At 49.4% G+C, this 27473-nt stretch overlaps 1 protein-coding gene across 5 annotated transcripts in view; it reads left to right on the top strand.

Annotated features, from left to right (window-relative positions):
* Positions 1–27473, top strand: part of TNRC6C (trinucleotide repeat containing adaptor 6C) — a 948409-nt gene that overhangs the window by 821284 nt on the left and 99652 nt on the right. For 3 of the 5 annotated variants that reach the window (XM_086930670.1, XM_086930667.1, XM_086930668.1), the window contains one exon: positions 6100–6294. In XM_086930670.1, coding sequence (XP_086786796.1) covers positions 6100–6294 — 195 coding nt within the window. Of the gene's footprint in view, positions 1–4858; positions 4976–6099; positions 6295–27473 lie in introns of all 5 variants that reach the window. The other 2 variants (XM_086930666.1, XM_086930669.1) reach the window with 1 other exon arrangement.

Consider the following 27473-nt stretch of genomic DNA (forward strand, 5'->3'; position numbering starts at 1 on the left):
CCGGTGCGTCAGCAACACACGACGGGTGAGTGGCGCCAGTGCCGCCTGACAGTTCGCCTTCTCTGAGGACAACAGACCGGGAAAGGAGCCAGGCTCGTGGACGCCTGACAGCTGCGTTACCGAGACCAACCGACCTATACCAAACACCTGTCTGAAGGGAAATGCTTCCTCTCCATGCCCCTGCGTTGTCACCTGCCTCTCCTCGCTGCCCTTGCGTTGTATCCTGCCTCTCCGCCCTTGCGTTGTATCCTGCCTCTCCGCCCCTGCGTGGTATCCTGCCTCTCGGCCCCTGCGTTGTATCCTGCCTCTCGGCCCCTGCGTTGTGTCCTGCCTCTCGGCCCCTGCGTTGTGTCCTGCCTCTCGGCCCCTGCGTTGTGTCCTGCCTCTCGGCCCCTGCGTTGTCTTGCCTCTCCCCCCCCCTGCGTTGTCCTGCCTCCCTGCCCCTGCATTTTCCTGCCTCTCCTCCCTGCCCCTGCGTTGTGTTCTGCCTCTCCGCCGCTGTGGTGTGTCCTGCCTCTACTCTCTGCCCCTGCGTTGTGTCCTGCCTCTCTGCCGCTGTGTTGTGTCCTGCCTCCCTACCCCTGCTTTGTCACCTGCCTCTCCTTTCTGCTCCTGCGTTGTCACCTGCCTCTCCTCTCTGCTCCTGCATGGTCACCTGCCTCTCCTCTCTGCCCCTGTGTTGTCACCTGCCTCTCCGCCCCTGCGTTGTCACCTGGCTCTCTTCTCTACCCCTGCGTTGTGTCCTGCCTCTCCTCTCTGCCCCTGCGTTGTGTCCTGCCTCTTCTCTCTGCCCCTGCGTTGTCGGGCCTCTCCTCTCTGCCCCTATGTTGTAAAAGACCTGGCACATGTTACTTGAGGCACACTGGTGTGGTGGTGTTAAAGACAGGGGCACTGCTTTCAGAGTCTCTGGCTCCTAAGGGGGCCCCAATCACCTGCCAGCTCTTTCACAGGAGCGCAACATTTCTATGCTCCCCCATCTGACCAAAGCTTCCATTCCAGACGACAGACCCTGGTGTCTCACAGAGGATCACACAGCACCACACACACACACACACCACACACACACACCAAACAGACACACAGACGCACACCACACAGACGCACACCACACAGACGCACACCACACAGACGCACACCACACAGACGCACACCACACAGACGCACACCCCACAAAGACGCACACCCCACACAGAGACACACACACCACACAGACACACACACCACACAGAGACACACACACCACACAGAGACACACACACCACACAGAGACACACACACCACACAGAGACACACACACCACACAGAGACACACACACCACACAGAGACACACACACCACACAGACACACACACACCACACAGAGACACACAGTGTGCAGGGTGAGCCAGTGTGATAGTGTGCATGGTGAGCCAGAGTAAGAGTGTGCAGGGTGAGCCAGTGTGTGTGTGTGTGCGTGCAGGGTGAACATTGTGTGTGTGCAGGGTGAACATTGTGTGTGTGCAGGGTGAACATTGTGTGTGTGCAGGGTGAACAGGGTGTGTGCAGGGCGAGCAATGTGTGTGTGCGCAGGGCGAGCAGTGTGTGTGTGTGTGTGTGTGCAGGGCGAGCTGTGTGTGTGTGTGTGTGTGTGTGTGTGTGTGTGTGTGTGCGTGTGCAGGGCGAGCAGTGTGTGTGTGTGTGTGTGTGTGTGTGTGTGTGTGTGCGCAGGGCGAGCTGTGTGTGTGTGTGTGTGTGTGTGTGTGTGTGTGCAGGGCGAGCAGTGTGTGTGTGTGTGTGTGTGTGTGTGCGCAGGGCGAGCTGTGTGTGTGTGTGTGTGCAGGGCGAGCAGTGTGTGTGTGTGTGTGTGTGTGTGCAGGGTGAACAGTGTGTGTGTGTGTGTGTGCAGGGTGAACAGTGTTTGAGTTTGCAGGGTTAACATTGTGTGATTGTGTAGGGTGAGCAGTGTGTGTGTAGGGGACTCACACCACACTCTCACACCACACTCTCACTCCACACTCTCACTCCACACTCTCACTCCACACTCTCACTCCACACTCTCACTCCACACTCTCACTCCACACTCTCACTCCACACTCTCACTCCACACTCTCACTCCACACTCTCACACCACACTCTCACACCACACTCTCACTCCACACTCTCACACCACACTCTCACAACACACACTCACCACCACACACGCCCCCACACACACACCACCAGCCGTCAGTGCACGCTTTCACTAGGCACAAACACCACCAGCCGTCAGTGCACGCTTTCACCGGGCACAAACACCACCAGCCGTCGGTGCACACTTTCACCGGGCACAAACACCACCAGCTGTCGGTGCACGCTTTCACCGGGCACAAACACCACCAGCCGTCAGTGCACGCTTTCAGCGGGCACAAACACCACCAGCCATCAGTGCAGGCTTCCACCACACACACCACCAGCCATAGGTGCACACTTTCACCATGCACACACACCACCAGCCGTCCGTGCACGCTTTCACCAGGCACACACACCACCAGCCGGCAGTGCACGCTTCCACCAGGCACACACGCCATCAGTGCACAATTTCTACAGGCACACACCAGCCATCAGTGCACACATCAATTGGTAACGCATCCACAATTAACTATTGTAGCAATCGCAATATGGTGAACTTTACTTTTACACATATTCATCTAAAGTGCAGCATGCCACCATTGCTACAATTCCAATCCAACCCACATAATTCCACTACACACCGCATGTATACACTCCATAACACATGGCTAAAAGACATTGCCATTTACAATGCCAATAGCTTTAACTGAAATAAATCCGAGACCTATTGCATTTGCAATGCTTGTTTAAATAGGGACATGTTTGGGCATTCCCGAATGTGTTCAGAAAGGTCGTTCCAGAGTTTGGGGGCCAGATATGAGAAGGCCCGATCTCCCATTTTTACCTTCCTACTTCCCTGGCAGCACAGCAACTTAAGGTTGCTAGGTCTGAGCTGACGTGCAGGAAGGTACCATTTAAGTTTATTTGTCAGATAGACCGGCCCCAGTCCGTGCAGGCACCTGAAGACCATACACAGCATTTTAAAGATGAAGAACGTACTGCTTAATAAAATAGGTAAACATCTCATTCCTTTGCATCGGTGTAGTTAGTTTGTTTGACTGTGTAATCGCAAAGCATTGAATTACTTTATTGTAAATTTAGTAACCTGGATAAGACTATCGCACACAGTCCCTTTTTCTCATGTTGAGAAAAGAGAGGCACAGGAGAAGATAATCTCTACTTAGCTTTGGGACAGAATGGTGAGTTTCTACGTTTTTCCAAGTATGGAAGGAACAGTTGAAGCCAAAATGACATGATTGATTTGTGGTATTGGGTTCCCAAGGCCTACATACTCCGCAGAATACCCACTTACACCAATAAAACTGTTGGCACGGAAACTGTAAAGTACAAAAGACAAGTTTATTAAGACCCCATGGGGTGGTGGTACATTCCTACAGCACCCTTCGGCAATGCAAGAAGTATCACACCGAACGTTGGTGCGAGTCCTTCTTTTATATACATTTACAGGTAATAAAAAGGTAGGCGGTACAAGGTTACAAAGTTTAGGTACATATATGGTCATTTTTGGAACACAGCCAACTCATGGGAGGGGTTACAACTCCACTGGTCAGTTTGGCGGAACATTCCTGAGGGGTGACTGGTCAATTAGAACTGCGCATGTACAGGCTTGACCGTTACTAAAAATAGCCTGTTGCTGGGCAAACTCGAGTGGTCAGTAGCACGGACAAAGGACTAAAGGGCATGCTGACCACGAGGTAGCTCATTCTCTAAAATGGCCGCCGTAACATACAAAATGGCGTTTTCGAATAAGGTCAAGTTAAGGAAAATAACGTGTAGCAAAGCTAAGCGCTAACCCAGTCATCGTCAAATTACGACAGATTCATCTGCAGAGCTGTAGGTAATGTTCTTGAATGATAGTAGCAAACATGTGCTGTATACTCTACAGTTATACATTTTATAGGACATGCATATTGAGGCTGTGATTTGATCCCATGTGGTGGTGATTGAAATGCACCAGGACTTCACTGTTTCTTCTAAACCTAGACTAAAAGATTCCTGCAGTTAGGCTGCAGTCCACTTATTGAGATTTTAATAGTACAGTACTTGGAGAGAAGAGTTTGGCAGATAAAGATTTACCTGCAGTTACTAAGGTGTGTTTTTCCTTTAGATATATAGTAGGAGCCCATGAAATAGTTATACTAACTAAGTGAGTAGTTGGGAAGTCATGAGGGCAGCCCATACCTACAATAAAAAAAAACTGGTCTTTTATATCACCAGTACTGGAAAAAAATAGTAGTGTGTGTTGGTCAAGACTGAGATTCAATAGAACTATTTAGAAGTAGGATATGTGTAAGATATGAAACCATGTAGAGTCAGGAACTGGCAAAGCATTGCTTTAGCTCAAGACTGAGCTCCTTCTGCAGGACATGTTCCATCGCTGGGACAGCAGTAGATTCTGAAACCAAGTTATGATATTCTCTTAGCAACTGCTTGAAGCCTCAACACAAGCATCGCAGCATCTGTTGTGGTTGGAACTTTTAATGTTTGGGCAACACTTTGTCTGCCTTGTTTTCTATATACAGTTGGTGCTGTATCTCATAACAGGATAGCTTTGCAGAGTCATTAGAGTTTTTAGACAGCCACATGAGACCTCTGAAATAGCAGATCATTGGGCTTCAACAATGTCTGCTAGGCACTAAATAGCACTGTAAATCATGAGGCCTACCCGAATGATTTTAAGAAGTGGGCATTACAGTTCCTTGTGTTGCCACACCCGTCTTTCTTAGCTGCTTCTTTGCTGGTTCTACAGGGTCATCCCCAACAACATCCCAGAATGCCTCGCTGCTGCCTCCGAGTGCCTGGCCACCCAGTGCCTCCAGCTATGCTAGCTCTATCAGCAACATTGCATCCACACCTAGTGTTGCAGGTATGAACAATGGGAGTTTCCGTTTTACAAACCCACCCTTCTTTACTTTCCCTTTTTTGCTTTCCCTTTTTATTAAATCACTGTAGCCAACTTGGACCCAGACCCTTCGTTTTTAGTTGTGAACATTCCGCACCGGTCCTTCCTGTCATGTTTTCAGTGGTTATCCCGCTCCTCAGGGTAGTGTCTGTCAAAGTAGAGATTCCAACTACCGAAAGAGTGTTTTAGTGCATTCTGAAAGTCCAAGAAGGTCTGAGTCCGACATGTTGTTAACTTCGTGAAAGTAGGGTGCTTTGTTCTGAAGACTACTTCCAAGCCAAAGGTAAAAACACATTAAAAACTTAATTTTTGAAACATTTTATCATGTATTCAGAAATCATCCTAGTGGGCCCGGCCAGGGTAAAATGAGAACAGGTATAAGAGGCCTCCCACATTATTTGTTTGCTCTGGTGTGTGACAAGATTTATATTGTTTCAATAAAACAATTATATATTGAGAATAGTCTGCTTCTCATCGGTTTGCTGATCCTTCCCATGATCTATTTGCTGGATTTGTGGCAGAGTGTCTAAATGGTATTCTCTGCATGTACCACATTTTCTACCCATCCTTTCAGAGGGCTGGAAGAAACAGAAGTCCTGCATTTAGATCTTAGATGCAGATAGAAAAGAGACAGCAAAGTGCAATTTTACTTCATTGCTCAGTGAACAGCACAGACAGCAGCAGCATGAGCTACCACAAAAAACAGAATTGTTTCCTCAAATGCTTTCTCACAGTCAGAACAGATCTATACTTGAGTGGGAGCTTTCATCATAGAACAAGCAGACCACATTCAAACATTGAACATCTTCTATGACACAGATAGAAGAAGCTCAGCACATGCTGCAGCTTAGATAAAATACTTGACCACACTTGATGATGGCTTTGGATGATTGTAAGGTGTGGGCCCTATCCCTTAAGCTGAGAGACTGAATTTGCAAGGCAAAAAAGCTAGGGGCTCTGATAGCCTGAAAAGAAACCCCAGAGGGGTAAGTAAGTTGCTATCATTCTATTCCTGTAGTGGCACACACAGGGTGAATGTTGTTGAATGATTTCATCTCTTACCAATATGTTTGTGTTTTCTGTTCCAGGAAAATTGTCGGACATGAAGTCGACATGGTCTCCAGGCCCCATTTCACACACACAAGCCTCATTATCCCAAGAACTCTGGAAAGTTCCCAGAAACACTAATGCTCCAACAAGACCCCCACCGGGCCTGTCACATGCCAAGCCGTCATCCACCTGGGGTGCCAACCAACTGGGCTGGACCAGCTCCTATTCCTCTGGTACTGTCATTACTGCTGTTCTCATTGGCCTATGTTTCATGACGGCAATCTGAGTAAATGTGATGCAAATTTGTAGATGCTGGAATTGTAAAGAAAACCCTTGATTTTCTGATGCGCTTTGTTTAGGCTCATCAGGCCAGTACTGCCAAAGGCTACAAATGGATCTTGTGTATCAGGAAACAAGCGGTTGCAGATTGTGTTTGCACTGTGATCTTTTAACCAATGTCTGTTAAACTGCAGTGTGCCATCTACTAAGCCAGAGCCTTCTACCCAGCATTGTATTTTTTGGTTTGTTTGTCCTATGCAACTGTTGGTCAGGTCATTGATGTATACTGTGCCTCTTCCTTAAATGATTAGTGTCCCAATAGCTGTGCCCCACAGCATGTAGGCAATAGGCTTTTCCTCATTGCATTGTAATCCGCAGGTTTGTCGTGTTCCACCAAAAAATATTTGCATGTGCTGAGGTCTAGTTGCAGCATGTATACTGTAGATCTATGCTTTCAACATTCTCCAATCAAGTGGCTATGATCCGAATAAAAAAAACAAAGTTCAATATTGAGTGCCTCAATACTAGGAGCGGGCGGAAATTTGCGAAGTTGCCCAATGCAAATTATCGCAAAATTGCTCTAAATCTCCACGAGCACGCGGAACTTTCGCGAAGACGTGGGTATTGCTTTTCCCGCCCGTTTACGATGTGTTTTTGCGTGCTTGCGGGAAAATATAACTAACTTGCCCATGAAGTCGCTAATGGGTGCGGCCATCTTGCTTGCGATGGTTATTTCCTGTTCCGGGTCGAATGATGTGTTCGCGATCGCAAACTCTCGCGGGATAGCGAAACCGGCTCCCAACAATCCAACGGATAGGAAAACTCGTCGGCAAATGCATGGTCCCGTTAAGTCGCTACCACGCGCACAAGAACGCCTTTTTAAAGCGCGAACAAGAAAATACTTCTGTATCGCAGAGGTTTCGACATTTCCGCGTTCTTCGCGGAACGCGAAATTGTCAAAATATTGCAAATTCCGCGAGCGGAACGAAATTTACACCCAGGCCTACTCAATACGCACTCATCTTGTGATGTCTGCAGGAAACAGAGCCCCTTCTTTTCTCTCAGGGGACATTCATTGATAGTCATAAGCACTGAATGGTCCAGCCCACATGCAGGAATCCCAGCGCCTTTCTTTACAACATATTTTCTCAAGTGTAGATTTTAATCTTTCTTCAGTAAGGCCTGGAAAGCCACTTAAGACATTAATATTCTGCAGCCTGTAAGGAAGGCTACATTGGCCAATTGCTTCATATTGCATTTAAAAAAGGACAATAATATGTATAAAAAAAATCAGGCAAATTAACCAGAATTGTGATTTGACTGTTTACATCTCTTTCAGAAACCGCATTGTTGCCCCATAGGATGCCATCATATAGATGTGACGAGCATCTGCGCCTTTAAGGGCTTGTAGCCTACTAGTATCCCATCATGGCCAGCAGGTGGCAGTTGCCTCAGTTCTTTTTTCCAGCTCCTGGTGACCGGTCTTAAAACACGGAGCTCAGGCCTTTTTTCCTTCTGAAATTTGAATAGGTAATTCTTGGCAACTACTTCACTTGACTGCTATCATCTGTACCTGTGTTGTTCTGGTATTTTCTGCTAGAAAGATATTTTCATTCGTCAGATAAAATGCCCTCTTTATTTGACAAGTGGACTACCTGCGAAAGAAAGGAGGCCATGTCAGACCAGCATGACGTCTGTCACTTCGTACTTGGGAGTCACATTCCTGACACGTGTTCACACTGCAGGAATTTTATTGGCCCACCCTGAGGGATAGGGAAAAGATTAGTCTCCATGGGACAGAGAAATGACACAGGCAGCAGCATGCGCTGTCTGAAAGTAAGACATCACAGGAGCTACGAGAGGGTCAGTCCTCTACCAGGGCTTTTCTACCTTTGTCTGAGGATTCCCGGCAAAGGATATCCAAAAAGAGAAGTCCTTTTCGAGGGCATCAATGTCGAGACAAGGTACAGTGTTAGCCCTCGAGAGTTGGGTTGACATCAAAGAGGAGGCGACATTCGACGTTGAAACATAGGAAGTTGACTTCGAAGAATACCATGATGTTAAGACGTAGGAGAAGTTGGGCGTTAAGAAGTCTGTAGATTTCAAGGAGTCTGTCGACGTTGAGGCACTGAGGCACTCCGGACCAGTAGAGAGAATAAGAAAATCAAGATTAAGGCGTTAACCATCATCTTCGGATTCAGAATATTGTTGGCCATATTGCTTTCAGATTCTCTGATGCCTCCTCAGGCGCCTCTTCCATCTCCTACACCGGCCTCGCCCACAGCCAGAGACCCCTGCGGAAGCAACTTTGTTTGCTACACCTCTTGCTACTCCTTTGTAATCAAGGTCTACTCACTCCGATCTTGGCATGGTCTAGAGCACGAGTGCCTTTGAGACATCACCATCCATCTTGCACTCCTCTTTGCGGCGATCCTCCCAGCACACACGTCATTACCAACCTGCGTCCAGCTCAGTCGAGGCTCCATAAAAAGTATAGACCTCTGGAGCAAGACCCATTATTCCTTCGTTCTGGTGCATTCTACTACTCTTTAGTCTACAGTTCCTCTGAACGAAGAGAGAAAAAAGCTTGATTCAGAGGGACTCGAGATGTGTGGTACGGCAGCCACTAAGGTGAAGGGAGCAATTACCTCTGGCCTGCTGGGTATGACAGGGCCTTATGGGACTCCTTGCAGCAGTTTGCAGAACACCTCTTGAGAGATCGAAGGGAAGATCTCCCTGAAGTGGTGAATGAGGGCATGACTGTCTCCAACCAAATCATTAGTGTTTCTGCAGACTCTTCACTACTGGCAGCCAACGAATATTGCCATGGATTGGCCCTTGAAAAGCATTCTTTGCCTATTTTAACTGCATTAAAACAAGAATCTTAGCAGCGGATTCTTAATCTTCTCTTCTCGGGCAACGGTCTATTCACCTGTCATATCGATGAGGAAATGACTCAGATGAACTGAAATGGAGACTTTAAAGGCAGTGGGTCCTGAAAAGCGTTTGGAAAAATGCAGATATGCTTATAAGCCATGTGAAAGACGTTTCCATCCACAGTGTGTTAAAACCCCTCAATGGGTGCAAGGTAATTAACAACAACAAAGACCTTTCCAACTACACCAGCGTCGTCAACCCAAAGGAAGGGCTGGCCACCAGCCTGCCCAAGCAGTAAAGTTTCCAGCAGGTTCCAAGCAGTGAATTCAGCTTTCCTCTGTTCCGGTACCCACCCTGGTAGAAGTGAAGTATTTCACTTTTGCCGACAGAGTGGCAATCCATCACTAAAGATGCCTTGGTTCTGAATATTATACATAATGGTTATTGTCTTAGATTTACCAGCCGTCCGCCAAATATCCCACCCAAACCATCCAATCAGCATCTACAGATATCTGAAAGAGACACGTTAGTGATATAGTCCTTACCTTAGAATATCCCCAGGCGTCAGACTGGATCCGGAAAGTTTTTCATCAGCAGTACCCCTGCGAGTCGGTAGGTGGTGTCGTGTGGCTCCGCGCCCGTCGCTGGGGTCGTAAGCGCCGAGATGACGTCGCAGAGACTACTTAGGCGCCACCCATGGGCGTTGATGTAAATTCTTTCTTTTTCCGCGCCAGCAAGCGCAGATCCAGTTAGAGCATGTACCCTAGTCACTTTTTGACTAACTTTTTTGAGACATTTGTCTCTACTTCCTAGAGTTGGCCGACCCCCATGGCGTTTGTCTCTACTGTCTGGAGCACGACCATGACTCCCTGTCATGTTCCGACTGTCTGAACATGGCTCCGAAGGCTTTGCGGGAGCGGTCCCGAAAGCTGCTGGAGGCCTGGCAGTCGTCTCCGTGCCACTCTAGGTCCAGGGGTCGCTCGAGGGACTGACTGCGGAGCCATCATCGCCGCTCCTCGGGGTCGAAGTCTTAACCCTCGGAATCGGGTAAGAGACGTCACAAGAAAGTCGAAGAAGTGTTTACGCTCGGACGTCCCCCCCGTCGGTTTCCGGACTTGGGCGAGCGGGCCAGGGGTTCTTCCCCCCCCCCCTCCCCGCGGCTCCACTGGAGTCGGAGAATCCCGCGGCCTACCCACATTATCTGGGTACATCGGCGACTCAGGCCAAGGTGCAAGAATTTCTTGCTGACATGGACCACCTTTTCAGGCCTAGGGCTCCCACTGGCACGCCCTCTGACCATGTTATGGGCCCTTCCTAGCCACTGGCCGCTCCCTACCCGGCGCCGCATGGTCTTCCGCCGGCGGTCCCAACCCCGGCGCATGCAGGGTCCTCTGCTGGCAGCTCCAGCCCTGGCCCCCTGCGTCCCTGCTCCCGGTGCCGCAGTGGGTCCCGTTTGTCCCACCTCCACCCTTGCCCGGGTTTCCGGACACTTTTGCTCCGGCTTGAGACCCTAATTGGGACATGGAGCCGGATCGGCGCCGTCCCCAGCGCCGTTGGAGCATTTGTATCCCCCTGTGCCTCCCCCACCGCAGCAACCTGTGCCTCGGCCCATGGAGGAGGGGGATGACTGAGAGGGGTCAGAGGACCTTCTTGCGGTGCGAGTCAGAACAGGAGTGGACGGAGGAATCAGAGGATGCAGGTGGCCTTGACATCTCCTCTGAGCCGGGTTTTCTGTCTCCTCCCGCGGTCATGGAGGAGGGCGCCACATATACTGTGGTGCTCTGTAGAGCAGCTGAGGCCCTTGACCTTGATCTGCTTACTGTCACTCTTAAGACAAACCTCCTTACTGAAGCGCTTCAGCCGGCGGCAAGTTCTATGGAACCTCTGCTTCCGGTCAATGAGGCCTTGACGGATGTTTTGATGGGCACCTGGTCTAGACCAGCCACAGGGGTTCCTGTCGATAAGAACGTGGGCAGGCGTCATCGCCCGGCACTGGGTGACCCTGCCTTTTAAACGAATCATCCGACTCCGGAGAGCCTGGTCATTCAGGCCTCCACTTCCCAAAGTGCATTCCCTACCGCCCTTTCGGATAAGGAATGAAAGAAGCTGGGGCAGTTTGGCAAACAGTTAATTTCCTCTACCCGTTTGGGGCTGCGATCAGTCAACAACGCATGCCTCTTGGGCCGCTACTCTCACGCGGTGTGGGACACGGTGGTGCAGACACTGCCCCAGTGCCTGGAGGAGGTTCGGGCAGTCCTTTCCTAAACTGTTGTGGAGGGGAAGGACGCCGCAAAGTTCGCCATCCGGTGTGGGCTGGACACCGTGAACTCTTTGGGTAGGGCGATCTCCACAATGGTAGCCCTGCGTTGCCATGCCTGGCTGCGGTCCAGGGGATTTTCGGGGGATGTCCAGAGGTCTTTCATGGACATGCCTCTTGATGGTACTCGCCTGTTCTGGGATTAGGCAGACAGTGCGCTGGAGCATTTCAAGGACTCTCTGGCTACGGCCAAGTCCTTGGGTCTCTCCACCACACGCCCGGCAACGTCTACCTTTTTGGCCATGGAAGGGGCACCCCCTACATGTTTGTTTTGCCAGAAGCCTGCGCAAAACCAACCTCAGCGTGGGCATGGAGGCTGCCGTGGCGGCTCAGGGGGCCAGTGTGCGGGTCAGTCAACCTTCGCTCCCACAGCATCCACCTCAAAGCCTTCCTAGTCCGAGCTTTAGGGTGCACCCCACACCGGTGGGCGGCAGGATTAAACATCACCTCCCCCACTGGCGTTCTGTCACTTTGGACAGGTGGGTGCTGAAAATCGCCTGAAGGGGTTACTCCCTGCCCCCGAGCTATACCACGTCAGTTCCACCGCATGTCGGGGAATCACTTTGCTCTTCTCCAACAGAAAGTCATGGTCCTCTTGGCCAAGGGGGCCATCGAGTGCATTCCTGGGCCAGAAGTAGGTTGTGGTTGATATTCCCACTACTTTCTGGTCCCCAAGAAGGACGAAAGGGGCCTGCGCCCCATCTTGGACCTCAGGAACGTCAATCGCTTACTCCGGAAGGTGAAGTTCAAGATGTTAACTCTGGCTCAGGTCTTGGCTGCCAGCGACCCTGGAGACTGGATGGTAGCGTTGGACTTGCAGGAAGCATATTTTCACATCCCCGTCCTGCCGGCCCACCCGCGCTACCTGTGGTTCACGGTAGGCCAGGAGCACTTTCAGCTTACCGTGCTCCCCTTCGGTATTATCAGCACCCCTCGGGTGTTCACCAAAGTGATGGCGGTGGTCGCAGCTCATCTGCGCAGATTAGGGTTGCCATTCTTCCAATATCTTGACGACTGGTTGTTGAAGGCGGGCTCGCCCCAGACAGTAGTCAGCCACCTCCAGACTACTGCCGACCTGCTGTGGTTCTTCATCAATGTGCCGAAGTCACACCTGTGTCCCTCTCAGAAGCTCCCCTTCATCGGAGCAGTTCTGGACTCGCGCGGTTTCGGGTTTATCCTACCGAACAGCAAGTTCGGGATATTCAGGCTCTGATTCCGATCTTTAAGCCTTTATCCCGAGTCTTGGTCATGTTGCCTCTGCGGCTTCTGGGACTGATGGCTTCCTGCATCCTTCTGGTGCATCACGCCCGGTGGCGGATGCGGGCTATGCAGTGGGACCTGAAGTTTCAGTGGGCCCAGCATCAGAGCAACCAGTCCGACCACGTCCTGATCTCGGAGAGCACTGCGAGACAGTTGCAGTGGTGGCTCACGGACCGCAATTGGGTCAGAGGCAGATCCCTCTCCCTTCCCCAACCGGAGCACGTAGTCGTGACGGATGCATCCCTCCTGGGCTGGGGGGGCCACATGGGAGTGCCGGAGATCAGAGGCCTCTGGTCTCCGGCGGTGTCCGGGCTCCATATCAACTTTCTGGAGCTGCGGGCGATCCGACTTGCACTGAAAGCATTCCTCCCCTCTGTCCGGGGAAGTGTAGTGTGGGTGTTCACGGACAACACCACCGCCATGTGGTACTCCAACAAACAGGGGGGGGTGGGGTCGTGGACCCTGTGTCAGGAGGCTCTGCGCCTCTGGCAATGGCTGGAACAACAGGGCGTGACCCTGGTGGTTCAACACCTGGCAGGTTCCCTGAACGCCAGGGCGGACAAACTCAGCCAACGGTGCATGATGGATCACGAATGGCGTCTGTACTCAGACGTGGCGCAAGGTCTCTTTCAGCAGTGGGGAGAGCCTTAGTTAGATATATTCGCCACAGAAGAGAACGCGCAATGTCATCAGTTCTGCGCGTTGGAATTTCCAAGGCGGCACTCGCTTGGCGACGATTTTCTTCGCAAGTGGAGCTGCGGTCTGTTGTACGCCTTTCCGCCTATACCACTTCTGCCCAGAGTGCTGAAGATCAGGCGAGACAGGGCCCAAGTGATCCTTGTGGCTACGGCCTGGGCACGAAGATACTGGTGTCCCGAGCTACTCAGCATGTCAGTCGATCCCCCGATTAGTCTGCCTCTTCAGGAGGACCTTCTGTCGCAGCAGCGGGGGACGGTCCTCCACCCGAAACTTTCCAGTCTCCACCTACATGCGTGGAGATTGAACGGTGACAGTTGAGGCCATTTGACTTTCCTCCTGAAGTCTGTGATGTGATTCTGGCAGCCAGGCATCCCTCGACAAAATCGGTATACGCCTGCAGGTGGAACAAATATGTGGCATGGTGCACAGCAGAGGCTGTGGATACACTCTCTGTCCCCCTTTCAGAGGTTCTCCTCTTTCTTCTTTCTCTTGCCCAGCGGGGCTCTGCTCTGGGTGGTATCAAAGGCTACCTCTCTGCCATATCACCCTTCTTGAGGCTTCCTGATCAGCCTTCTCTTTTAAAGTCCCCTGTTGTAAATAGATCTTCGAAAGGCATCACTCACATGTTTCCTCCTGTTCCTTTCATGATGCCTCAGTGGGACTTGAACCTTGTACTGATTTATCTGATGTGCGCTCCCTTTGAGCACTTCATAACTGTCCTCTACGTCTTCTGACTCTTAAAACTGCATTTCTGGTTGCCATCACCTCTGTCAGGAGAGTGAGTGAGCTCCAGGCTCTATCTTCTAAACCTCCTGTCCTCTCTGTCCATCCGGACAAGATTGTTCTGAGGACTCGTCCTTCTTTCCTGCCCAAGGTAGTTACAGCCTTTCATATCGGGCAGTCTATCACCTTGTCCACCTTCTTTCTGCCTCCCTCGAAAGAGAAAGAGCGGCTCCACCGTCTGGACCCAAAACTTGCGCTTTCCTTTAATCTAGACCACACACGCCAGTTCCGGGTGGACGACCAGCTCTTTCTCGGTTTCGTGGGCGCTAAGAAAGGACAGGCGGTGCACAAGCTGACCATCTCTCGTGGTTCGTCTTGTGCATCAAGGTTTGCTATTCCTTGGCGAAAAAGAAGCCTCCTGTGGGGCTGCGTGCCCATTCCACTTTAGTCACGGCGGCTACTACTGCTCTGGGTCAGGAAATCTGTCAGGCAGCTACGTGGGCCTCGCTGCACACACGTTTGCTAGGCACTACTGCCTGGACAGCCATGTCCGGAGAAATGGCTTTTTCGGCCGTTCCATTCTCCAGGACTTTCTGGTGTGATCTTGGTTCGCTGACCGTCCACCGGGGCTGGTATTGCTGGGGTATCTATTCTAAGGTAAGGAATCTTAACACTAACCTGTTTCTTTCAGATGCACAAGTTCCTTACCTTCGGTAACAATATATCTGTAAGAAACGGTAGTTAGTGTTGGATTCCTTACCGCCCCACCCATCCTCCCCGTTCTGAGAACCGATATCTACGGTTAAGATACCTCCCTTTGAGGGCCCTAATTTCATGGCACCAGTGTCGGTTTCTATCATGGCTCTGCATTCCTGGCGTGGAAAGCTATGTACAGAACGGACGTCAGCGTGCGAGGGCGGTGTCTTAAGTACTACGACGACGTCATCTCGGCGATCATGATGCAGAGCCGCAGACGATGCCTACTGATGCGCAAGGGTACTGCTGATGAAAACTTTCCGAATCCAGCCTGACGCCTGGGGATATTCGAAGGTAAGGAATCTAACCTTAACTACTGTTTCTTACAGATATATCGTTTCTGAAGGTAAGTAACTTGTGCGACCAGGATATTCAGGCTATGATTCCGATCTTTCAGCCTCTATTCTGGGTTTGTCAGGATGACCCTCTGGCTCCTGGGTCTTAGGGCATCCTGCTAGTGCAACATGCCAGATGGCATATGCGTGCTCTGCAGTAGGATCTGAAGTTCCAGTGGGCACAGCATCAGGGCAACCTGTCCGATCATGTCCAGATCTCTGAGGGCACTGGACGAAAATTGCAGTGGTGGCTCATTAATCGCGATTGGGTCAATGGCAGATCCCTCTCCCTTCCCCAACCGGAGCACACAGTGGTGACGGATGCGTCCCTCCTGGGATGGGGCGGCCACTTGGGAGAGGCGAAGATCAGAGGCCTCTGGAGCCGGTGGAATCCCGGCTCTATATCAACATTTTGGAGCTTCGGGCGATCCGTCTTGCACTGAAAGCATTCCTTCCCTCTGCCCGGGGAAGTGTAGTGCAGGTGTTCATGGACAACACCAACACCATGTGGTATTGTAACAAACAGGGCGGGATGGGGTCGTGGACCCTATGTCAGGAGGCTCTGCGCCTCTGGACATGGCTGGAACATCAAGGCATTACCTTGGTGGTTCAACACCTGGCAGGTTCTCTGAACACCAGGGCAGACTAACTCAGCCATCGGTGCTTGATGGATCACGAATGGTGTCTAAACTCAGAGGTGGTGCAAGGTCTCTTTCAGTAGTGGGGAGAACCTTGGTTTGATCTTTTCGCCATGGAAGAGAATGCGCAATGTCATCAGTTCTGCGTGCTAGGATTTTCAAGGCGGCACTCACTTTTCGCCGCGAGTGGAGTTGCCGTCTGTTGTATGCCTTTCCGCCTATACCACTTCTGCCCAGAGTGCTGAAGAAGATTTGGCGCGACCGGGCCCAAGTCATCCTTGTGGCTCCGGATTGGACACGAAGGTACTGGTATCCCGAGCTACTCAACATGGCGATCGATCCCCCGATCTGACTGCCTCTTCGGGAGGATCTTCTGTCGCAGCAGCATGGGGATGGTCCTCAACCCAAACCTTTCCAGGCTCCACCTCCATGCTTGGAGATTGAGCGGCGACAGTTGACAGCTTACGATCTTCCTCCCGAAGGCTGTGATGTTATTTGTGGCGTGGTGCACAGAGAAGGCTGTGGATCCCCTTTCTGCCCCTCTTTCTGTGTTCCTTCTGTTTCTTCTATCTTTGGCGCAGCAGGGCTCTGTTCCAGGCACTATCAAAGGTTATCTTTCACCCATCTCTGCCTTTCTAAGGCTTCCAAATCAGCCTTCTCCTTTGAAATCCCCGATTGTTAACCCTTTCCTCACAGGCATCACACACGTTTCCTCCCGTGCCTTTCATAATGCCTCAGTGAGACTTAAATCTTTTCTTGACCAATCTGAAGTGTGCTCCCTTTGAGCCCCTTCATAATTGTCCTTTACGTCTCACTCTAAAGACTGCTTTCCTGGTAGCTATCACCTCTTCCAGAAGAGTGAGTGAACTTCAGGCTCTTTCTTCTAAATGTCCTTTCCTTTCTGTTCATCTGGACTAGGTGGTTTAAGGACCCGTCCATCTTTCTTGCCAAAGGTTGCCGCGCCCTTCCATATTGGGCAGACCATCACTTTGCCCACCTTCTTTCCGCCTCTGCATCCTTCGAAAGAAGAAGAGAGGCTCCACCGGCTGGACCCAAAACGTGCGCTTTTGTTCTATCTGAAGCGCACACAGCAGTTCCGGGTGGATGACCAGCTCCAAAAAAGGTCGGGCTGTGCACAAACGAACCATCTCTTGGTGGGTTGTTCTGTGCATCAAAGCAGGTTACTTGTTGCCCAAGAAGGAGCCTCCTGTAGGGCTGCATGCCCATTCTACCAGGGCAATGGCAGCTACTACTGCCTTGGGACGCGGCGTTCCCTTGCAGGACATTTGGTCAGGCAGCTACGTGGGCCTCGCTGCACACGTTTACCAAGCATTATTGTCTTGACAGTCCAGTCCAGAGAGACCGCTTCTTTGGCTGTTCTGTTCTCCATGACTTTCTGGTGTAATCCGGTTTTGCAGACCCACCATCGGGGTTGGTATTACTGGTGTATCTATTCTAAGGTAAGGAATCTATCACTAACGTGCCTCTTTCAGATGCACAAGTTACTACTTGTGTAATGATATATCTGTAAGCGACATTAGTTAGTGATAGATTCCTTACCGCCCTGCCCTTCCTCCCCATTCTGCGAACTGATTTCCGGGGTTAAGGTCATCCCTTTCAGGCCCTAGTTTCATGGCACCAGTGGTCGGTTTCTTGCATGGCTCTGCTTTCCTGGCGCGGAAAGTCGTGTACAAAACGGACGTCAGCGCGCATGGGTGGCACCTAAGTAGTCTCCGTGACGTCATCTCGGCGCTTACCACGCTAGAGACTGGTGCGGAGCCGCACAATGCCACCTTCCGACGCGCATTGGTACTGCTGACGAAAAACTTTCTGGATCCAGTCAGATGCCTGGGGATATAATATGGTAAGGAATTTAACACTCTTCCAGATATATTGTTAAACAAGTAGTAACCTGTGCGTTAAGATCAGAAATAAACATCCTTCTGCAGAAGCAAGCGTTGAGATTGTTCCTCACTAACAGCGAGGTATGGGGATTTATTCCGTTTATTTTTTTGTGAAAAAGAACGGCCCCAAATCATATTCAAACTCCTATTAGATTTGATACTAGCCAGCTCATGGATTAGAAGAGAAAAGTTCTGAATACAAGCATTACATCACATTTTCCTCAAATCCATCAGGGAGACTAGCTGTGCTCAATAGACTTCCAGGATGTGTACTTTGACGTTTCAATATCCAGAAAACAGGGCAACCTCCTGAGATTTGTAGTTGATCACAATCACTACCAGCATAAGGCACTTCCATTTGGCCTCAAATAAGCCCCCAGAACTTTCTCGACGTGCATGGCAGTGGTCTTCGCACATCTTAGGAAACAACAAGAAGAAGCCCAACTCAGATGACGATCAGTATTCTCCACCTCCATGTCAATCACAACAAATTCGCCTCTTCTCCAGCCATTCTCTGCATTATCTGGGAACCACCATCAACACCATATAAACAAGAGTGTATCTTTTAGAGGAGATACTTATCAATCTGTCTGAAGTGTCACTCTCTCATGACAATGTCTTTTCCCACAGTGAGTAAATTGTCATCTCTATTGGGCTTGATGGCATTGTGCATTTTTCCTACTCCGAATGCCTGTCCCTATGTGAGACCACTATACGAATGCCTGGAGTATCGGTAGGATCAATATTCAGGCAATTGGCAGGACAAGGTCACAATCTCTCCCAAAGCAAAACAGTGCCTTAAATGATGATGCTGACTGAAAAATCTCCTTCAAGGGATATTCCCTCTCGGGAAATGGTAACAGATGCCTCTCGGTTAGATTGATAGTGGATATGGATCATCTTCAAGTTTACTTATCACATCAATCTCCTTGAGCTACGAGCGGTTCACCTATCTCTGAAGCCATTACTCCTGACTTTCAGGACAAAGTCCCTGCTTGTTCAGACAGACAACACGACGACAACGTACTATTTGAACAAGCAAGGGGGAACAAGGTCCAGGCAATTGTCTCTCAAAGCCCAGACAATTTGGAATTGGCTGATAGCCAGAGACATGAGAATCACTGTAGCTCATCTTCCAGGCGCTCAAAATGTTCAAGCAGACTCCCTAAACAAGGTTCTTCATTCCTTCCGACGAGGTCATACAAAGCATCTTCAATATGAGGGGTACTCCTCACACAGATTTAGTCACAACCACGGAAAAAAATAATTGCCCAAAAATCACCTCGAGGTACTACCAACCATTGTCCCTGGGGAAGGCCCCATGAATCTCCTGGTCTGGCAAATTTCTCTACGCCTTTCCTTCAATGCCCCTAATTCCATACGTTTTGCAGCATGAATCTTTCTGGATTCACTATTCTGTTCATTATTCCGCGGTCTAGTGGTTGGGTCCGGAATCGTAGTCTTTTCTTTCTTTTTTTTTTTTTTTTTCGTCGCCCAGGTGGGCTTCTACGTCCCACCTTTTGGTGTACTTCCTGTGACGTCTGCACGCTTCCTGTAGAAGCTCCCACCTTTGGGCGCCATCTTCAGATTCTTTTTTCCGCCGTTGGGTCTGGATCGTTCCCGAGGGGCTCCAGAGTTTTGGAGGAAAGAAGACGCAGAAAAGTAGATTTTTGCACGAAAAAGACTGAGAAGACGACGAGGAGCAACACCATCGAGCCGGGACGACGAAGGAGAACTTCGACGTCCAAACGAGAATGCGCACACAGTGGGCCCTCAGAGCGCAAGAAATAGACAAGACACCCTTTTAATTCTGCCGTAACTGCCACCACAAATACGCGCAGAAGGTCCAGCACCCGGTTTGTAACCTCTGCCTACCGGTCTTCCACAAGAGCAAGGACTGCAATGCCTGCTCCGCCTTCAAACCGAAGACTCTCCGGGTTAGAGAGCGACAAAGAAGAGCCAATTACAACATGCAAAGCAAGGGACAACCACCGTCCCTTCGAGACCTGGGGCTCTCGAGCGATGAGGAGGACAACGTCGCCGGAGAAGACGACTACACAGTCGTAGAGACCGATTAGAAGACTTCTAAAGAGGTAGGAGAGTCGACGACTCTTAAGCCCCCGACAGACCCTCGAAAGTCTGAATCAGACTCTCGAAAAACAGAGTCTAAGTCCTCAAAGAGAGCACTGGCGCCGAAAATCTCGACGGCTGAAGTTGCATCCAGGGACAAACAGCCCAGCGGATCCTTGGAAAAGGACTCCCAAATGGCGAAGACCGACGAAAAGCCAAGGTCGTCGAAGCACGTCCCCGAAAAGGAACGTTTAACTTCGAAAGAAAAAGACCCGAAGCCCATTTCACCATATAAGTCGAAGAGATCAGCCGAACCGCTCGACGCCGAACAGGCCGCCGAAATGGAGAGAAAGAAAAGACGGCTCGAGGTCGAAATGGATAACATCCTACAAAGAAAGGAGTTCGACGAAAAGTTCGCGATTCAGTCGAAGACAAAGACGGTTATCGTCGAAGTAGACGAGGAGGAGGACTTCGAAGCAGAAGAGCCATAAAGTCCCAAGACCCAGGACCTTCCAGAGGAAGAAGCCTTCTACCACGAGGAGGAGGGAGACGTCGATCAGTGGACAATCCTCGGTTCAACATCCTCGAGGACACAGGACCTAGAGTGGCAGGACCTCGACACCGAAAGCCCAGAAGAGGCCATGGATACATACCCTTCGCCGCCAGATGACATTGGGGCCTACAATATGGTCATCAAGAATGCTGAACAGCTTTTAGAGTCAAGCTAGATGAGGAAAACCGAAAGCAGACTTCCTCTTGGAGACCCTACTCCCCACACAAACTAGGAGCCAGTACCTCTCCATGCTTGAGAGCGTCATGCCCAAGAGAAAGAGGCGTTCAAGGAACCGGCAACATGCAGGTCAGTGACGCAGAGGACAGAGAAGTATAAACACTCCTCTAAGGATCCTCCCTACATCCGAGATCAGTTACGGCGGACTCCATTATTGTGGCGACCGCCAGGAAAAGGGCAAATGTGCCAACATCAGGGCCACCACCAGACAAGGAAAGCAGGAGGATCGACCTAACGGAGAGGAAGATAGAAAGAAATGCAGCCATGCACTGGTGCATGGCAAACTCTAACGCCCTGCTGAACAGGCACAAGTACCAAATTCTGGACGAGATCGGACAGCTGCTCAAGCACCTACCAGACGAGTACCAACAAAGAGCTTCACACCTTGTGGAAGAAGGGAAAAATTTGGCAAATTCTTGCCTCAAAACAGCCCTGGACGGAGCGGACACGTCCAGCATGCTGATGATGGGAATCACGGAGAGAAGGCAGGCCTGGCTCAGTATCTCAGGCTTCAAACCAGAGGTGCAGCACAACATTCTAAACACCCCGTTCAATGGGGAGACCCTGTTTGGGACGCCGGTGGGTGAAAAACTCACCCAGCTCAAAAAAGAAAACTAAACTGCAAGGTCCATGGGGGCCTTACAATTCAGGGGGACGAAAAGGGGTACTCCGTCGCAGAGACCGAATGGAAGAGGGGGAAAGCAGCCAGGAACGTCACACCAGACTTTCCAACAGTCCCTCCAGGGAGACAGCCAAACACAACAAGGACATCAAAAACAAACCTGGCACTATCAGCAAAGGGGCCAGTCCTTTTGTGGGAGGGCGAACAGCCGTGGACAAAATAAGAGGGGGCCAACAACCCACCTCTAAGTGACTGCGTAACGCAATACATGCCCACACATAAAACTCCTCCCAGATTGGAGCACAACAAGACCAACACAGGGTTACACGGCCAGAATATCAACAAACATGTACCACCAGTAGGAGGCAGGCTAAGTCAATTCTTCCGGGAGTGGAAGAAGATAAACACAGACAAATGGATACTCAACATCATACAGTTCGGATACTGCATAGAACTGGAAAAGACACAGCCAAACGGGAAAACAAAAAGAAGGCCGCTGTCAGGAAAAGAGCTAGAGCTACTTCAAAAGGAAGCGGAGGAACTCCTCCAAAAGGAGGCCATCGAACCAGTACCATACAGAGAAAGGAACAAGGGAGTGTACTCAACCTACTTCCTGGTACCAAAGGTGGACGAAACACTGAGACCCATCCTGGACCTAAGGTTCCTAAACAAGTACTTAAAGACACAAAAGGTCAAGATGACGTCCCTACAAGAGGGCATTCCTCAGATAGGAGACGGAGACTGCATGGCCACCATAGACCTCAAAGATGCCTACCTGCACATCCCAATGAACATGCAGCACAAGCATCTATTGAGATTTACCATCAACAAAGATCACTACCCTTTTACAGCCCTGGAATTCGGACTAAAATCCGCACCAAGGGTCTTCACAAAGTGCCTCGCAGCAGTGGCAGCGCACCTAAGGAGGGAAGGGATACATGTATACCCTTACCTGGACGACTGGCTAATAAAGGCAAGTTCACACTTGACATGCAAGGAACATGCACAGCGTGTGACAAGTACACTGGTGGACCTGGGATTCTCCATTCACTGGGGGAAATCCTCAATGGAATCAGAGCAAGTAAAAATCTTCCTAGGAGCACAGATAGACACCATACAGAGAAGGGCGTCCTCAGCGACAAGAGAATAATGGCCCTGCTGAAGGAGACTCACTTCTACCAGAAGGGGCGAGCTCTGACAGTGAGGACAGCGAGCAAGATCATGGGCATGATGGCCTCCTGCATACATCTGGTCCCAAATGTACGGCTCCACATGAGACCATTCCAGGAATGGCTGCAAGAAAAATGGTCACAAGCTACAGGAAGTTGGGAAGATCTAGTGGTTGTAACGCACGTAGTGCAGGAGGAGATGTCGTGGTGGAACAAGGAGAACATAACGGAAGGGAAGCCTTTAACATCACCGACCCCAACGGTGACCATCACAACAGACGCATACCAGAAGGGATGGGGAGCTCACATGTGCAAGCTCAGGGTGAGGGGTCTGTGGACTCAAGCAGAGGCGTTCAAACACACCAACTACCTGGAACTAAAGACAGTATTTCTCGCCCTTAAGGCCTTCTAGACAAAACTGTACAACCAGAGAGTGTTGATCGAGACAGACAACACAACAACAATGTTCTACATCAACAAGCAGGGAGGAACACAATCAGCCCTGCTATCGAACCTAGCACAGGAGATATGGGGATGGGCCATCCCATTAAAAATAGACCTGCTGGCCATACACCTACCGGGGAAGGACAATGTGGATGCAGACTGGCTCAGCAGACAGACATCGGCCTCCCACGAGTGGGAGCTCAATACACAGGAAACGCAAAGGCTATTCAGAAGGTGGGGAACACCGACAATAGACCTATTTGCATCACGCTAGAATGCAAAATGCCGAAACTTCGCAACCAGAGGAAGGGTCCCTGGGGAATGCCCTATAGATAAGCTGGTCAAACATTTGCTTACGCTTTCCCCCGATACTCCTGATACACAGAGTACTCATCAAGTGCAGAACCAGCAACATGACTCTGATCCTGGTGGCACCTCAGTGGGCCAGGCAGACCTGGTACTCACAGATAATGGAAATGGCACAGGGTGCACCCCACAAGTTCGGGAAAAGGAAAGACTTACTCTCCATGCAAAACAGAGAAGTACTACACCCATAGTCAGAGAGCCTCAGCCTAGCAGCATGGCTCCTGGCGCCATAGTTTGCACACCTGCAGTTACCTGAAAGCACCCTGCGGGTACTACGAGAGGCAAGGAGACCTAGCACAACAAGGCGCTATGTGACAAAATGGAAGAGGTTTACACAATGGTGCAGCAAGAAAAAGCTACACAAGAAGATGACAAAGGAATCAACGGTGCTAAGATATCTCACGCACCTACTGAAGGCAAAACTAAGTTCATCCTCGCTAAGAGTACACCTAGCTGCGATAGTAGCCTACACAAGAGGAGAAACAGTGAAGAGCTTCTTTACTTCACAGATAGTAAAAAGATTCCTGGAAGGGGCTAAGAGGATTGCACCACCAAAGAGGATGCCACCACCGGCATGGAATCTCAATCTAGTCCTAACAGAGCTCATGAAAGCGCCCTTTGAACCCATTCATAAGGCCACCTTACAAATGCTAACAATGAAAACCGCCTTCTTGGTGGCAATCACCTCGCTGCACAGGGTGAGCGAACTGCAGGCACTAACGCTGCAAGAACCCTACATCCAAATACACAATGATAGGGTGGTAATGACAACTGACCCATACTTTATGCCAAATGTGGTGTCCAGGTTCCACATTAACCAGACAATACAAATACCAAGCTTCTTTACGAAACCGACCACAAGCGCAGAGAGGGCACTGCACACTCTGGACGCTAGAAGGGCAGTAATGCACTACATAGAAAGAACCAAGGAACACAGGAAGACAAAAAGTTCTTTGTGTCCTTCGCAAGCAGTTTCATGGGTAGACCAGTAACAAAGGGAACCATCGCACGATGGATTGCACAAACTATACAATTCTGCCACAGACAGGCAGACCAAGAACTAGCAGAGGGGCCACGGGACCACTCTACTAGGAAAAAATGGGCAATGATAGCCTTCCTGGCTAACACACTCATTCAAGACATATGCCTGGGGGCAACATGGGCTTCAGTGCACACGTTCACTAAGCACTACTGTGTGGATATACAAATTAACAAGGAATCACAAGTGAGACAAAGTGCTTCAACATATATTCAACAACCAACGCTCATCTTCCACCCAGCCGCCACAAACATAACAAACTGCTACAAAGTCTATGCACAGCATAGTGAATTCAGAAAGGTTCACGTTGCAAAACGAATAGTTTCTTACCTGTTGGTGTAGTTTTGCAGCTTGAAGATCTTTCTGGATTCACTAGCAAACCCACCCTCCTCCGCCAGAAAGATGAGGCTGGAGAAGCAGGTGGTAATACAAGGACAATACAGAAACAGACACCTTGAAGGACAAAGCAGAGAAATCTCTTACTTGAAAAGAAATACTGAACATTGCCAAAGGATTCGCAAACAAAAACACAAAACAAGAAAAAGAATCTGAAGATGGCGCCCAAAGGTGGGAGCTTCCGTAGGAAGCGTGCCGACGTCACAGGAAGTACACCAAAAGGTGGGACGTCGACACCCACCTGGGCGACAAAAAAAAAAGAAAAGACTACGATTCGAGACCCAACCACTAGAGCGCGGAAATAATGCACAGCATAGTGAATCCAGAAAGATCTTCAAGCTGCAAAACTACACAGACAGGTAAACTATTCGTTCTCATCAAACTGTCTTACTCGAAAGCCAGAATGAGATTGATAACTCTGGAGTGGCCCTGAAAGGATGGTTCACAGACCTTCTCTATATGTCATAGCATCCACGTGTGTAACTGCTGTGCAGACCAGACCTTCTCATGCTGTTTGGAGACCAGATAGTTCATGCCAATCTCTCCTTTTTGAGTTTGGCAGCATGCCTCCTGAGCTAGCGCAATATGGGCATTTTAATCTTCCACATAAATAAATGAACATTCTCAAGGAGGCTAAAAGACGATCAACACGTTCAGCTTATTCATTTAAATAGAAGAGATTCTGTATCTGGTGATCCAACGAGCTGTCCAGAAGAAGCAATTCTTCCATATTTGCTTTGTTTGGCCAAATCAGGCTTACTGTTCTCTTCTATTAATTTTCATTTAGTGACATTTACTGCCTGCAGGAAATGTCCTTCAGAAACCTCTTTTTTTAAAATACCTGTTATGGACTTCTTAGAGAGTTTTCCCTCCAGTACGGTGACCATGCCATCCTGGGAATTGAACATGATCCTTTCAAGCCTAATGCGGGCCCCTTTTGACCCCATTCATAAATCCTTATTGCAACACCTTTCTTGGAAAGCTGCTTTCCTTCTAGCTAGCACATCAGCATGTAGGGTTAGTGAGATTGAGGCGTTATGTTCTCACAAATCATATACAGCTTTTCATAGTGGCACTGTAGTATTGAGGACCCAGACGAAAATGTTACCCAAAGAGCTTTTGGATTTTCACATTAACCAGGCCATTTCTTTGCCTATGTTCTTTAAGCAACCTTCCACTCCAGCTAAAAGAACTCTCCATACTTTAGATGTCAGGCGAGTCTTAAAATCCTAACTAGAACAAACGAAGAACATCCGCAAGTCACACCAATTGTTTGTAAACCATGTGCCAGTCCCATCAGATATAGCCACATCTAAACAGTCTATATCCTGATGAATAGTGTTTTGCATTCTGTTATTGTACCAGAAAGCAAATAAGGTTCTGTCCGGTAGACCTAATGCTCATTCCACTAGAGGGAATGCGGATACCGCTGCTTTAATGAGAAATATTCTAATCGCTGAAATATATAAAGTTCCTACGTGGAGATCTATACACACTTTTACCAAACACTATTGTTGGACTGAGATGCTAGAACAGATGCTCAAGTAGGCTAGGCCTCCCTGAGTACTCTCTTCAGTGCTTATGTCTACCAATGGTGTTTCCTTGAATATTTATTACCCTTTGTTTTAAATGCAATCTAAAGCAGTTGTCCAATGTAGGCTGCCTTATAGGCTGCAAAACATTAATCTCTTCAGTGTCTCTCCTGGCCTTACTGAAGAAAGGCGAACATCTACACTTAAGTTATATTATAAAGAAGTGTTCCAAGATCCTCGCATGTGGGAGAGACTAGTCAGTGCTTATGACTTCAATGGAGATTGCCTTGAGAGAGAAATAGGATTACAGGTAACAAACCATTCCTTCTTTTCTGCTATTAAATTTTGCTTTCTGCCGTCTGGATCTGATCACTCGCAGGTCAGCCTCTATTTCATTTTAATAAAGAACTAATAAGCACTTTTCAGAAAACAAAATTAACATCACATAACTCTTAAGAAACTACAGCCAGACAGAGTTCAAAGGATCTTTTTCTACAGGTTCCTGCACTTCATACTGAGGACTGGTATCCTTGGTAGTCTCAGAAATACTCTAACCACACAAAATGCTGTGTTTTTATATGTAAGGTTTTCTTTTCTACTTCCTCATACTGTTTCTTCGAGTCTCTCCAACAAGTAGAGACCGTTCACAATGGTTGCAGTCGAAGTCTTGTGTTTACTAATAGCAGCCTTCCTGCTGTGAGACATTATGGAAAGAAGGTGTATTTGATGAGTTGATTTATCCAAGTGACCATAAGAGATACCAACAACTGAGTTTATTCATAGTCCTAAACAATTCAGCTTCACACAGAGGACACGGTTGTTTTCCAAATGGCACAGAAGGAACTCAGTGGCTATGTCAAGTGGTTTAATACCACAGCCTCATTCTAAGGAGTGCAATTTTTTGGTGTGTACACTTGTGCGCCTCATGAATATAGGCATTTTCAGCTAACATGATTACTTACCATAATTACTTCTGAGCTGAAATTCACTTCAGGACTTTCTGGACGTCCCGCTTCTTAAGCTCCATCCAAGCCATCTTTGGAGGAGTTCAACCAACCCATCCTGCGGAGGCTAAAGTAACATTTAATCCGAGGATCCCAGAGGAGTAGAGACACCTTTGAAGAGGCCCTCAACCATCCGTCATAGCTAACGCCAAAAAGGTTAGGCATCCGGACAGAGGCACCTCTCCTTCTGCT

The sequence above is a fragment of the Lissotriton vulgaris genome, chromosome 7 (assembly GCF_964263255.1).
Source record: "Lissotriton vulgaris chromosome 7, aLisVul1.2, whole genome shotgun sequence".
NCBI lineage: Eukaryota > Metazoa > Chordata > Amphibia > Caudata > Salamandridae > Lissotriton > Lissotriton vulgaris.